Source organism: Hypanus sabinus, chromosome 5 (genome assembly GCF_030144855.1).
Source record: "Hypanus sabinus isolate sHypSab1 chromosome 5, sHypSab1.hap1, whole genome shotgun sequence".
In the NCBI taxonomy this organism is placed as follows: domain Eukaryota; kingdom Metazoa; phylum Chordata; class Chondrichthyes; order Myliobatiformes; family Dasyatidae; genus Hypanus; species Hypanus sabinus.
In genome coordinates this window covers 110,592,699-110,606,081 of record NC_082710.1, presented here as the reverse complement: position 1 = coordinate 110,606,081, position 13,383 = coordinate 110,592,699, and the positions used below count along the sequence as shown (strand labels likewise).

At 42.8% G+C, this 13,383-nt stretch overlaps 2 protein-coding genes across 3 annotated transcripts in view; one reads left to right on the top strand and one right to left on the bottom strand.

The window, feature by feature from the left end:
- epb41l5 (erythrocyte membrane protein band 4.1 like 5) overlaps nucleotides 1-13,383 on the top strand; it is a 218,943-nt gene that overhangs the window by 152,667 nt on the left and 52,893 nt on the right. The gene's annotated exons all lie outside the window — the stretch shown is intronic.
- Nucleotides 7,118-13,383, bottom strand: part of si:dkey-3d4.3 (uncharacterized) — a 166,408-nt gene continuing 160,142 nt past the window's right edge. For both annotated transcript variants that reach the window (XR_009512271.1, XM_059970331.1), the window contains exon 9: nucleotides 7,118-9,037. Coding sequence is in view for 1 of the 2 variants with exons in the window: in XM_059970331.1 (XP_059826314.1) it covers nucleotides 8,977-9,037 (61 nt within the window). In the remaining variant the exon portion in view is untranslated. The remainder of the gene's footprint in view (nucleotides 9,038-13,383) is intronic.

Genomic DNA, 13,383 nt, shown 5'->3' with positions numbered 1-13,383 from the left:
GTTCAACACATTGAGTCTTCTCTGCCATTCCATCATGCCTGATTTATTATCTCATTTAACCCCAATTCTCCTGCTTTCTCCCCATAACCTTTGACAGCCTTATTAATTAAATGCCTATCAACATCTGTTTTGAAAATACCCATTGACTTGGCCTCCACACCTGACTGTGTCTCTGTATTCCACCAATTCACCACCCCGTAGCTAAAGAAATTCCTCTTCTTATCTGTTCTGAAGGGACATCCCTCTATTCTGAGGCTGTGCCTTCTAGTCCTGGAAACATCCTCCCCACATCCATTCTAACTAGAACTTACAATGTCTGACAGGCATTGAGATGCCTGACATCTGACACCTGACAGACATGAGATCCCACTTCATTCTTCTAAACTTCAGTGAGTAATTGAAATGCTCAGAGCCATCAAATGCTGAACTCACTTGAGCAACTTGATCAGCATGGATGATTTGGGCCGAAGGGCCTGGGTGCATGTTGTATAGCTTAATGACTCTTTCTATGTCACGATAGGAAAGTAAATGGTCATTCAGTTGGCAGTTTAGTGTCAACCATGTGGTTGGGGTCTGGAGCCTCCTAGATCCCTGAAGGCAGATTTTAGCCGTTGTGAAGGTAAATGAATCAGGTGAGTTTATACCAGGAAAATAGTCACCAAGTTTTCCTTCTCCACCGAGGTGAAGTTGAATAATGTCATGAGTAAATTTGAAAATGAAAATATGCAATACAAAACAGTATTGTCCACAGCAGTGTTGTTTAATGTGGGAAAATAGTTCAAGTTGTTTCACAGATGTTGGTGTCAGACAAAATAATTGATGTTGAGCCAAAGAAGGAGTTCAAAGAAATAGGTTTGAAGCATAACAGAGAGATACAGAGACCAGGGGAGGGTTAACAGAACTAGTGAAGCAAAGATAATTTTCAAGGTTCCATTCTTTGATAACATGCTTATTTTGAATTAGTGACTGTTCCGAGAATGACATTTACCTACTGAATATTAGATAGAGGGGATGTGGAGAGGATGTCTCCAATAGTGGGAGAGTCCAGGACCAGGGGGCATAGCCTCTGAATACAAGGGAAGCTGGTTGGAAGAGAGCTGAGGAGGAATTTCTTTAGCCAGAGGGTGATGAATCTGGAATTCATTGCCATGGATGGCTGTGCAGGTATATTTAAACTGGAGCATGATGGAGTCGTCGTCATCATCATCGTTATGTACACAGGCGATCGTGGTCTCGTGACCATGTTTGCTCTGGCAAGTTTTTCTACAAACAGGGTTTGCTGTTGCCACCTCCTGGGCAGTGTCTTTACACGACAGGTGACCCCAGCCATTATCAATACTCTTCAGAGATTGTCTGCCTGGTATCAGCTGTCACGTAACCAGTGGTCGCATCCACAAGGATGATTCCGGGAGTGAGAGGGTTATCATGTGAGGAACATTTGATGGCTCTGGGTCTGTACTTGCTGGAATTTAGAAGGATGAGGGGAGATCTCATTGAAACCTTTCGAATGTTCAAAGCCCTAGACGGAGTAGATGTATAAAAAGGATGTTTCTCATGGTGGGGGAGTTTAGGACAAGAGGCTACAGCCTCAAGATAGAGGGGCATCCATTTAAAACAGAGATGAGGAGAATTTTCTTTAGCCAGAAGGTGGTGAATTTGTGGAATTTATCATCGCAGGCATCTGTGGAGGTGTATTTGAGACAGAGCTTGATAAGTTCTTGATTGGACACAGCATCAAAGGTTATGGGGAGTGGGGCTGAGGAGAGTGGGGAAAAGGATCGGCCACAATTGAATGGTGAAGCAGACTTGATGGGCCAAACGGCCTAATTCTGCTCCTATCTCTTATAGTCATGTGACATGCACCAGATGCTCTTATGACCCACCACCTGCTCCCATGGCTTCATTTGATCCTGATTGGGGTGGGGAGTGAGGCTAAGCAGGTACTACGCCTTGCCCAAGGATGACCTGCAGGCTTGCAGAGGGAAGGGCTGCCTTAACACCTTCTTTGGTAGAGATGTATCTCCACTCCACCATCCAAATTGTATTTGGTGTATTTGGTATATTTAATGTGAAGATTGGTAGGTTATATTTCAAGTGGAAGTTGATAGTTCTTGATTAGTAAGGATGTCAAAGGTTACAGAGAGAAGGCAGGAGAACAGGATTGAGAAGGATAACAAATCAGCTATGATCAAATGGCGGAGCAGACTTGAAGGGCTGAATGGCCTTATGGTAATTAATTACAGTACCTCTTTCCTATGCAGTGAGAAAGTTCAAAACAGGACAGCAGTGCTCTGGTTAGAGAGCATGGAGCTATTATGAGGGATTTCAATGCTTTAAATCTTTCCTTTCTCACTCTTCCCACCTCTTTTTGCTCTGAGCTTCTATCACCCTTGTGTCTCACACCCAGCCAAGTCTGCCCATTGCTAACCACTAACTCTGCCCCATGGTCCAGGCTGCTCTGTGCTGAGGACTCCCAGTTTGACGGACATGCGTGGAACTCGTGAGCGGCACCCACTGCCACCGACTGGACCGACACTGAATCTGTCTGTGAGCATAGTCTGGAAGAAAGCTGGAACGCAGTAAAAACAATGCCAGCCTCTGTTACAATCACAGCTCAAGGAAAGGACACTTTGGGTTGTCTCTGCTCAGTGATAAATAAGTGGAGACTGCAGACTGGGGGAGAGGAGCTACTGCCTGTTCAGTAAAATGTCTGGTCCCTTTGCTGCAGCTGGTGGGTTGGGGTGGGGGGTGGGGGGGGAATGGTTGCATAATGGCAGGGAGCATTGGGAGATATTCACTGCGCTCCATATACAATTTTCTTGTCAACTTGCCTGCAAGCTAGGTGATCAGAAGTCACTTTTTATTAATCTGTATAAAGTGCATTGTGCTAATTTAAGATGGTAACCCCGCAGTACCAGCCTTATCACTTTTCCCTTGCCCTCTTTCCAAGCACAGGTCAGGATTGAAAACTCGTCTGTAGTGAACTTTGTCCCTCAACAGCCAAATAGCTTTAAACTCTTCCTGTTCCATGTCTCTTGCGGCCAAGGTTAAATTCCCCACAATGCTCTCTCGTGTTCTGAGAAGAAAAACAAAGTTTCCTTAGCTGAAGCTTTCACATCTGTGTCTGGAGAGTTTCTGGGCAGAAACAGAATAGGATAGAGTAGCTGATGCCTCCGGTGTCCACCTGGAGATATGTGCAGAGGGAAGGAAACCAGCTGTTCTGGATTAATGCCCCCTTTAATTACTAACTTGACATTTCAGTGTTGGGCATAGTATTAGGAGTTTATTCTGTTTTGTAATCCCCTTCCATTCTGCATCAATAAAATGTCTCTATTGTTGATATTTCCTCTTTTTTTTTAAACAGACTTGAATAAATCAGAATCAGAATCAGACTTTAATCGCCAAGTACCTGTGCACATACAAGGAATTTACTTCCGGCAGATGTTGTCTCTCTGCTCATAACAATAATAATGATAAATATAAATGAAAATATAGATTATACATACAAGTAGTGCAATCCAAGTAATAGTTAGCCGACAGTTAACCGGCAGTTAACTGTTCAGCAAAGTGACTGCAGTAGGGAAAAAACTTCTCCAGTGCCTATTAGTCTTAGTCTGGAGGGATCTGAAGCACCTACCAGTCGGAAGCAGTTCAAACAGTCCATGCGTAGGATGGAAGGAGTCCTTACGCCCTATGTTCTAGGGAATAAAGTCCTAACCTATTCAACCTTTCCCCATAATTCAGGTTCTCCAGACCTGGCAACACCCTTATAAATTTTCTCTGTACTCTTTCAATCTTATTTACATCTTTCCTGTAGGTAGGTGACCAAAGCTGCACACAATACTCCAAATTAGGCTGCAACAACTTCTTATACAACTTCAACATAATATGCAAATGCCTGTACCCAGTACATTGATTTATGAAGGTCAACGTACCAAAACCCTATCTACCACTTTCAGAGCCCTACCATTCACTGTGCAAGACCTACCCCAGTTGCTCCTACCACAATGCAACTCCTCACACCTGTCTGCATTAATCCCATCTGCCATTTTCCAGCTGGTCCAGATCCCATTGCAAGCCATGATAGTCTTGCTCATTATCCACTACACCCCCAAACTTTGGTGTCATCTGCACCTTTGCTGATTCATTACATTATCATCCAGATCATTGAAGTACATGGCGAACAACGATGGACCCAGCACTGATCCTTGCTGCTCATCGCTAGTCACAGGCTTCCCGTTAGAGAGGCAACCATGTACAACCTCCCCCTGAATCCAATAGCTAATCCGATTTACTACCTCATTTTGATTGCCAAGTGAGTGAACCTTCTTGACCAGCCTCCCATGCAGGACCTTGTCAAAGGGCTTGCTAAAGTCCATGTATACAACACCCACTCCCTTGCTGTCATCAATTTTCCTTTTAGCTTCCTTGAAAAAGTATAAGATAGGTTAGACATGACTTACCACACACAAAGCCATGTAGACTATCCTTAATCAGTCCCCGTCTATCCAAATACTTCAGAATAAAGTCCTTTACAATATACTCCAATGATTTTGCCACTACTGATGTCAGACTCACTAGCTAATAATTTCTTGGCTTATTCTAAGACCTTTCCTTAAACAATCTAACAACATTAACTATCCTCCAATCATCCTCAGTCACCTCACCCATGGCTAAAGGTGTTTTAAATATCTCTGCTAGTGTCCCTGCAATTTCTGCACTAGCTCCAATGGGGTCAGAGGGAACAACTTGTTTGACTCTGGGGATTTATCCACCCTAATTTGCCTCAAGACAGCAAACACCTCCTCTTCTGTAATCTGCCTAGGGTCCAAAAAAACTCATCTAACTTGATGTTCAGTTTGGGAAACCATCATTTGTTTTGACCACAAACAGGTTTGGATTTCCACATTCTTCTGTATTTCTAAACCAGGATTTGGGGACTTTGGGAGTAAGGAAATTAAGTCTTTTGTTTTAAAACACTCATGGATGATGCGCTTATTTGAATGTCATATTTTCAAATCTGTAGATTCTGTTAACTGTGCCTGATATTTATAGTTCAAAGTTTCATTATTGATCCTGTCTTGCTTTTAAATAAAGTTGTCTTTTTCAAGATGTTTGGAATTGTAAATCAGATTACTACAGTTCTACCTTGTGTATTTCTGTTACAAGCACTGAGCCAGTGTTGATGACATTGTTCCATTTTCACAAACTGCCTCTAATGGCCATATTCTATTCCTATATTATATATCATTATCTGAATAACTGTACCTTTCGAGCAGAAATGCAAACTGTAATGTTTCCATGGAAGCAGCCTTTTGCCGATTGTACTTTCATCTCCAGGCCATTGCCTAGCAGGTAATGGTGTTGAGGTTTAAGCTTTACCAACTCAAGATTAGTGTTAATAACTGCTGTTCTAATTAACACCAGTATCTAAAATAAAAATGCAAATCATTTATTGTGAAATCTTTACTGAAACTTTAATTACTCTTGCATTATTATTATTTTGTTAAATTTAGAGATAGAACACGGTACCATTCCTTTCCAGCTCAACGAATCCACACTTGAGACCAAATAACCTACTAACCCGTGCATGTTTGGACTGTGGGAGGAAGCCAGAGCACTCGGAGGAAATCCACGTCGTCATGGGGAGAATGTACAAACTCCTTACGGTAGCTGTATTGAACCCTGGTCACTGGCACAGTGATAGTGTTAACACTAACTGTGCTGCATCATTAGTGCAGATGTAGTTTACATAAGGGTACAAGGTTGGGGTCCTTGACACCATGCACCTTTTTTACCATTCAGTAGGATTCAGGCTTATGCTTAACATTCCACCAGTAATCCTAAAACCCCAGATTCCCTATAAATATTAGATATTTTTCTTTTTTTCCCCATATTTTCCTTTTTGACCAAGAAGGAGCCCATTGGCTGTCAGAGCAATTCCATTAATCCACTTTCCCCATCTTTCCATCTCTGTCAGGTGTCTGCGAACTCTACCACACCCTGACTCAATAACCATCCATGTCCACTTAGGGTATCTGGCAGTAGTGAAGGAAATGACCAAACTGCACCTATTTGCAGGTGGAAGGAAAATGGGTCACTTAGAGGAAATCCATGCAGAGAAGACAGTCACAAGTGACGATGTGCAAGGCCCACACAGTCTACAGAGAACAGGAGCAGAGGCCAGGAGAACTGTGAGGCAGTAGCACTCTACTGTACTTCTGTATCTTGAACATACTCAGTGACTCAGCCACTTTTGGGAAGAGAATTCCAAAACTCATAATTACCTGCAAATGATGAGTTGTATCACTCTGAGAGCAAATCCAAAATGAAACAGGAATGAAATGAGCAGAGTAACACGAATGAATCTTCACTGCCCTCCCTCTATCATGCAGGATCTGCTCAGCTTACAAAAGGGAGAACATTTCAGGACTTGAACTCAGAGCGTGGCGCAGTAGTATTAGCAGTTAGCATAATGCTTTACAGCACCAGTGATTGAAAGTCTGGTGTCCAATTCTTGCTGTACGGAATTTGTACGTTTGCTCCGCGAGCCTGTGCTTCCCTGGTTTCCTCTCGCATTCCATAGCTACGGTTAGTAAGTTGTGGCCATCCTATGGTTGCACTGGAAGCATGATGGGACTTGTGGACTGCCTCCCAGCACATCCTCGATGCATTTCTCTGTATGTTCCAATGTACGTATGACAAATAAAGTTGATCTTTAAAAGATCTGTCATCTTTAAAATGTGTCAGCCAGTCGGCCTCACTGCCTCAGAGAGGGAGAGAGTGAATCTGCTCAGTGCTTCCAGCTGTTCTCGGCCCAACCCCACCCCTAATTATTGTGGCTCAGTGGGGTTGGGAGAAATGGGTTGCTGGGGTCAGAAGGGACATGGAAGTTCAGGATTCAAGTTCAAGGTTACTTATCATTCAATCATACATGAATATAGCCAAGTGAAACAGTGTTCCTTCGGAGCCAAGGTGCAAAACACTTCACCAACAGCACACAACACATAGCACAAATAGCTCAAATGGTTATGATTTCAGAAAACATAATCACAAAGAGAAAAATATATAGCCCACATGTCAAAGTTGTCCAGGTCCAGTTCTTTTTCTCAGTGAACAGGGAATGCCCCGTTCCCACCTGGCAGAATATGCCTGCAGCCCTGGCAGATCCATCCACGTTCATCTCATTGGTCTCCCCAACACCTGGTCAGATGTATGGCCTGTCCTTAAGTCTGGCGTTTATGAGTCAGGGATGACCTGTGGTAAAGGAAAGTAGAATCGAAAAACAGTGCTCACTCATGTTATCTATCTACTTGGAGCAAAGCCTCTACTTCTGTATACAATATCCAATGAAACATAGAAAACTTACGGCACAATACAGTCTCTTCAGCCCACTATACTGTGCCAAACATGTACTTACTTCAGAAATTACCTAGGGTTACCCGTAGCCCTCTATATTTCAAAGCACCATATACCTAACCAGGAGTTTCTTAAAAGACCCTATTATATCTGCCTCCACCACAGTTGCCGGCAGCCCATTCCACTCACTCATCACTCTCTGTGTGAAAAAACTTACCCCTGACATCTCCTCTGTACCTACCTCAAAGCACTTTAAAACAGTGCCCTCTTGTGGCAGCCATTTCAGCCCTGGGAAAAAGCCTCTGACTGTCCACACGATCAATGCCTCTCATTATCTTAAACACTTCTATCAGGTCACCTCTCATCCTCCGTCACTCCAAGGAGAAAAGGCCAAGTTCACTCCACCTGTTCTTGTAAGGCATGCTCCCCAATCCAGGCAACATCCTTGTAAATCTCCTCTGCACTCTTTCTATAGTTTCCACATCCTGTAGTGGGGTGACCAGAACTGAGCACAGTACTCCAAGTGGGGTCTGACCAGGGTCCTATATAGCTGTAACATTACCTCTTGGCTCTTGAACTCAATTCTATGATTGATGAAGACCAATGTACCGTATGCCTTCTTAAACACATAACCTGCGCAACAGCTTTGACTGTTCTATGGATTCGGACCCCAAGATCCCTCTGATCCTCCACACTGCCAAGAGTCTTACCATTAATACTATATTCTGCCATCATCTTTGACCTACCAAAATGAACCACTTCACACTTATCTGGGTTGAACTCCATCTGCCACTTCTCAGCCCAGTTTTGCATCCTATCAATGTCCCGCTGTAACCTCTGACAACCTCCACACTATCCACAACACCTCCAACCTTTGTGTCATCAGCAAACTTACTAACCCATCCCTCCACTTCCTCATCCAGGTCATTTATAAAAATCACAAAGAGTAAGGGTCCCAGAACAGACCCCTGAGGCACTCCACTGGCGACTGACCGCCATGCAGAATATGACCCATCTACAACCATTCTTTGTTTTCTGTGAGCAAGTCAATTCTGAATCCACAAAGCAAAGTCCTCTTGGATCCTGTGCCTCCTTACTTTCTCAGTAAGCCTTGCATGGGGTACCTTATCAAATGCCTTGCTGAAATCCATATACACTACATCTACTGCTCTGCTTTCATCAGTATGTTTACTCACCTCTTCAAAAAATTCAATCAGGCTCATAAGGCACGACCTGCCTTTGACAAAGTCATGCAGACTATCCCTAATCATATTATGCCTCTCCAAATGTTCATAAATCCTGCCTCTCAGGATCTTCTCCATCAACTTCTCAACCACTGAAGTAAGACTTACTGGTCTATACTTTCCTGGGCTATCTCTACTCCCTTTCTTGAATAAGGGAACAACATCTGCAACCCTCCGTTTCTCCGGAACCTCTCCCATCCACATTGATGATGCAAAGATCGTTGCCAAAGGCTCAGCAATCTCCTCTCTCACCTCCCACAGCAGCCTGGGGTATATCTCGTCCAATCTCAGTGACTTATCCAACTTGATGCTTTCCAAAAGCTCCAGCACATCCTCTTTCTTAATGTCTATATGCTTAAGCTCTTCAGTCCACTTACTGGGTTTTTAAGGAAAAGACCCAGTTGATGCCAAAAGCAAATGCTAGAAATACAAAACTGAAAAATAGAAACAAGTTAGAAGCACTTGACAAGTCAAGCATTAATGAGGAGGAAAACTGACTGGATATTTTGGATTAAGGACCTTTAATCAGAATTGGAAGGTTAGAAGGCTAACTTGTATATGCTGCAGAAAGGTGATGGGGTGAGAAACAGAAGGAACGTCTGTGGTAGGGTGCAGAGTAAAATTCATCAGGAAAATAACTACTTTAAAAACAGGCTCATGTAGAAAGAGAAGAAAAAGAAACTAAGCACAAAAGTGTAGCCACATCTAGAGAGAGAGAGAGGAAATAAAACAGTAGTTTTCAGAAACTTGCATTCAATGTAAAGTCTCAGTGGGCGAACATGGCTCCGTAGTTTTCTATTCCTCGTGAATGAAGAATTGCAGAGTATACAGTACATTCAAGGTTCAAGGGCTTAATATTGAATTGAATAATTTCAGATAACAACAACAACACATGCAAAATGCTGGAGGAACTCAGCAGGTCAGGCAGCACCTATGAAAGGAAATGAACAGTTGACGTTTCAGGCCAAGACCCTCCATCAGGACTGGAAAGAAAGAAAGAGAACAGAAGCCAGAATAAGAAGGTGGGAGAGGGGAAGGAATATCGGTTGGGAGATGATAGGTGAATCCACGAGGGGAAAGGTAGGTGGAGGGTGGGAGGTTGAAGTAAGAAGCTGAGAGGACACAGGTGGAATAGATAAAGATATAAGAAGGAATCTTATAGGAGAGGAAGAGGAAACTGAACCATGGAAGAAATTGAAGGGTGGGGGGGGGGGGTACCAGAGGGAAGTAATGGGCAAGTGAAGAGAAGAGAAAGGGGTAAGAGGGAATACAGTATAGGGGAGTGGGGGAGAAAGGGAAGGGGAGGGAGAGAAATTGATGTTCATCTATTTTACTTGTCATATGGTGTTCTAATTGTGCTTTTTGAAATCTATGATGATCTTTGAACACTTTGTCCAATCTTGTTAATATTCTTTAAAAAATTTTCATTGCATCTTTTCTAATAGATTCAAAAGAACATACAAAATCCTTACAGGCAGTGAAGGGAATTGAACGCCTGTACCTTTATGCTAACCAATGCAATACTGTGCCACCACCCTCGCATCTGTAGCAACAGTTCCAGTATAAGTGGAAGGTGGTCACCAATGTCTCTATTATTTGTCGAACCACTCCCTTTTGTACTCTGGGATATGGGTGATCAGGTCCTAGGGTGATGTTGACTTTTAGACCTGCTAGTTTCTGGTTTACACCCAAAGCCTTCCCCAAGATTAGCTAAGGCCATCAGGCTGCAGAGGTTTGAGATCGGAGTTTTTCTTCCAGATGAGTCGCTAAGCCTCATCTACCGAAAGCAACTGGTTTTGTTAGGCTTAGTACCTAAGGCCAGAATATCTTAGTATGAAGGCCAGGAGCTGGACTTGGTTGTCAGAGGCAATTTGAGAAGCACACCATTGGAAGCATTTAATAAGTAGCAGGAGCTTATTGCTCCTACCTCTCATGCGGAACAACGCGAAGGAAGAATCTGGAGCTGGAGTCCCTAAGGCAGTCCTACATTAAGTTTGACAGTGACTGGCAGCTCCAGCGATGCCCCTGGTGCGAAACTATTGGTCTCTGTCGTTCCTTTGGATTCATCAGCTGCTGATGGGGGGAGCCTGCTGCATGGGCAACAGCTTGCTCTCTCTATTGTACTACCCTGGGTTGTGTATTGTTACATAACCCGTGGGTATCTTGTGACTATCGTATGACCATGATGTAATTGAGTATCTGGTGTGCATGATGTAATGGTCTTGTGATGGTGGGGTGATGTAATTTCCCTCCAGAGTGAGGTCACATGATGTAATTTTCCCACCAGTGAGAGGTCATATGATGGCCTGTTTCAACAGGTACAAAATGGGAAAGCCTTGCTGTGACGCAGGTCAGTTTGTTATTTAATTAGTCAGTTACTCCGTTATGCTGCGTATTCGTCTCATGACGCAGTTTTGTTTTAAAGTGGAGTTTTACTTTGTATCTTAAGTCTCAAAGGTTATTGCCAGCAGTTTCGCTACAACACTGCCAGTTTTAGTCCAGTTGGAGAGTGAAGAATTTATCGAAGTACGGAGACTCGAAGGATCGAGTAAAGTTGGTGTCGTCGGTGGTAATACAGGATCAACCTTATTGAATCCTCGTTCAGAAGGTAGTAACCTGCATCCGAGATAGCCCCTAAAAGCAGAAAGGGCTGGGTGCAGCGTTATTCGCCAAGGAAGGTCAGTTCCTTTAAGCCATTTTTATTTCCTTTGTCGTAAATCCTTTGGGCAAGGTATATATCGGCTGGGATCAGCAGTAACGTCACATCGAGAAATTCGTTACTTCAGGAAAGTCTCTCCTAATTGACTGTGTACATCTTTTGGACTTTTGCATTTATCGCTTTAAGAACTGTGTTCGCATTTATCGCTTTAAGAACTGTTCAAGTTGCCATATAGCAGTTAACTTCCAGTTAAGTTAGTCGTCTGTTTATGTTTCATTTTTATTGAGCAGTGTTTAATAAATGTTTTATTTGTTTATAAAATACCTGTCTCAATTTTATATTCAGTGTTGCCGTATTGTAACAGTATCAACTTCGTCAGATAGGATGCAACATCCATGGTTGACCCTGACTGATGGAGGCCATCAGTTTCCTTAGTTCTATTTTTTTACTCAGTCAGATTTTTTAAATTAGTTCTTCAGTTTATTGATTTGTTAATGATGCAGATATTTCACGTAAGAAAGGATCCTGAGGAGATATTTCTTCTTGACTTCTCTATAATGTTCTACCTTCTCCCATCAATCTATGGATTTACTGACGTGCCTTACACTTGCGTACAAATGTCGAACGTTTACTCTTTTCCATAGATGCTGCCTGGCCTGCTGAGTTCCTCCAGCAACTTGTGTGTGTTGCTCATATTGGTACCGTGAGGATGAATTCTTACTCTGGTATTGGTACCGTGTGGATGAATTAATACCCTGGTATTGGTACCATGTGGATGAATTTATACCCTGGTATTGGTACCGTGTGGATGAATTTTTACTCTGCTGTTGGCACCGTGTGGATGAATTTTTACCCTGGTGTTGGTACCGTGTGGATGAATTTTTACTCTGCTGTTGGCACCGTGTGGATGAGTTTTTACCCTGGTGTTGGTACCATGTGGATGAATTTTTACCCTGGTGTTGGCACTGTGTGGATGAATTTTTACCCTGGTGTTGGCACCGTGTAGATGAATTTTTACCCTGGTGTTGGTACCGTGTGGATGAATTTTTACCCTGGTGTTGGCACCGTGTGGATGAATTTTTACCCTGGTGTTGGTACCGTGTGGATGAATTTTTACTCTGGTGTTGGCACTGTGTGGATGAATTTTTACCCTGGTGTTGGCACGGTGTGGATGAATTTTTACCCTGGTGTTGGTACCGTGTGGATGAATTTTTACCCTGGTGTTGGCACCGTGTGGATGAATTTTTACCCTGGTGTTGGTACCGTGTGGATGAATTTTTACCCTGGTGTTGGTACCGTGTGGATGAATTTTTACCCTGGTGTTGGCACCGTGTGGATGAATTTTTACCCTGATACTTGTGCCATGCGCTGGTGATTAGGTTGTTGCCAAACTGCTTAGGTTATTTGGATTCTGAACAAGAAGTTTTTAGAAAAATTAACTTCTCTCTTTTGGAAATGTTATTATGGGCACTGAAAATCTGATGGTCTGTCTTCACTGAAGCAGCTGACGATGTTCGCCATCTCTGCAGAAATGTATGCAAGGGGTAAGGTCCTGAGGCCCATCAAATATGTCGGCTTCATGGCATGGTGGTGATTGAGAATGCTTTACCGTCGAATGTTTGCTACTGTTATGTGCTCATGTTGCAACTAATATAGCAAACAGCAGCCTCTCTTGTGTAGCTAACTGGTGATGGATCATCTGTCTGTGCCTGTCCTTGTCTCGTGCTTCAATCGAGTGACTTCAGCTGATGATGAACTGATCAACTGATTATCAAGTGCAGTCAGGATTGCAGGAGCTATTGTCAAGGCTCTGGAAGCTGTATTCGACACAGCTCTGTATATCAAATAGTTGGTCATATTGATTTGCTTAATTAATTGCATTTGCCATTTATGTTATCAGCAGGGCTTATTAAATGAGATACATCTGTTTTTGTTATTTCATGAAAAAGAGAAGCTTCTTCACCAGGGAGTCAGGCGACAATAGTTTTTCACAATCAAATATATGTAAGAATGTATACTGCAAAGTTTTTCTTTGATTAAGAGATTGCTCTATGCTTTAAACTCTTGATTCTTAACCCCTGAGTTAAAATTTTATAATAGTTTGTATTTTGAAGGCTTTTA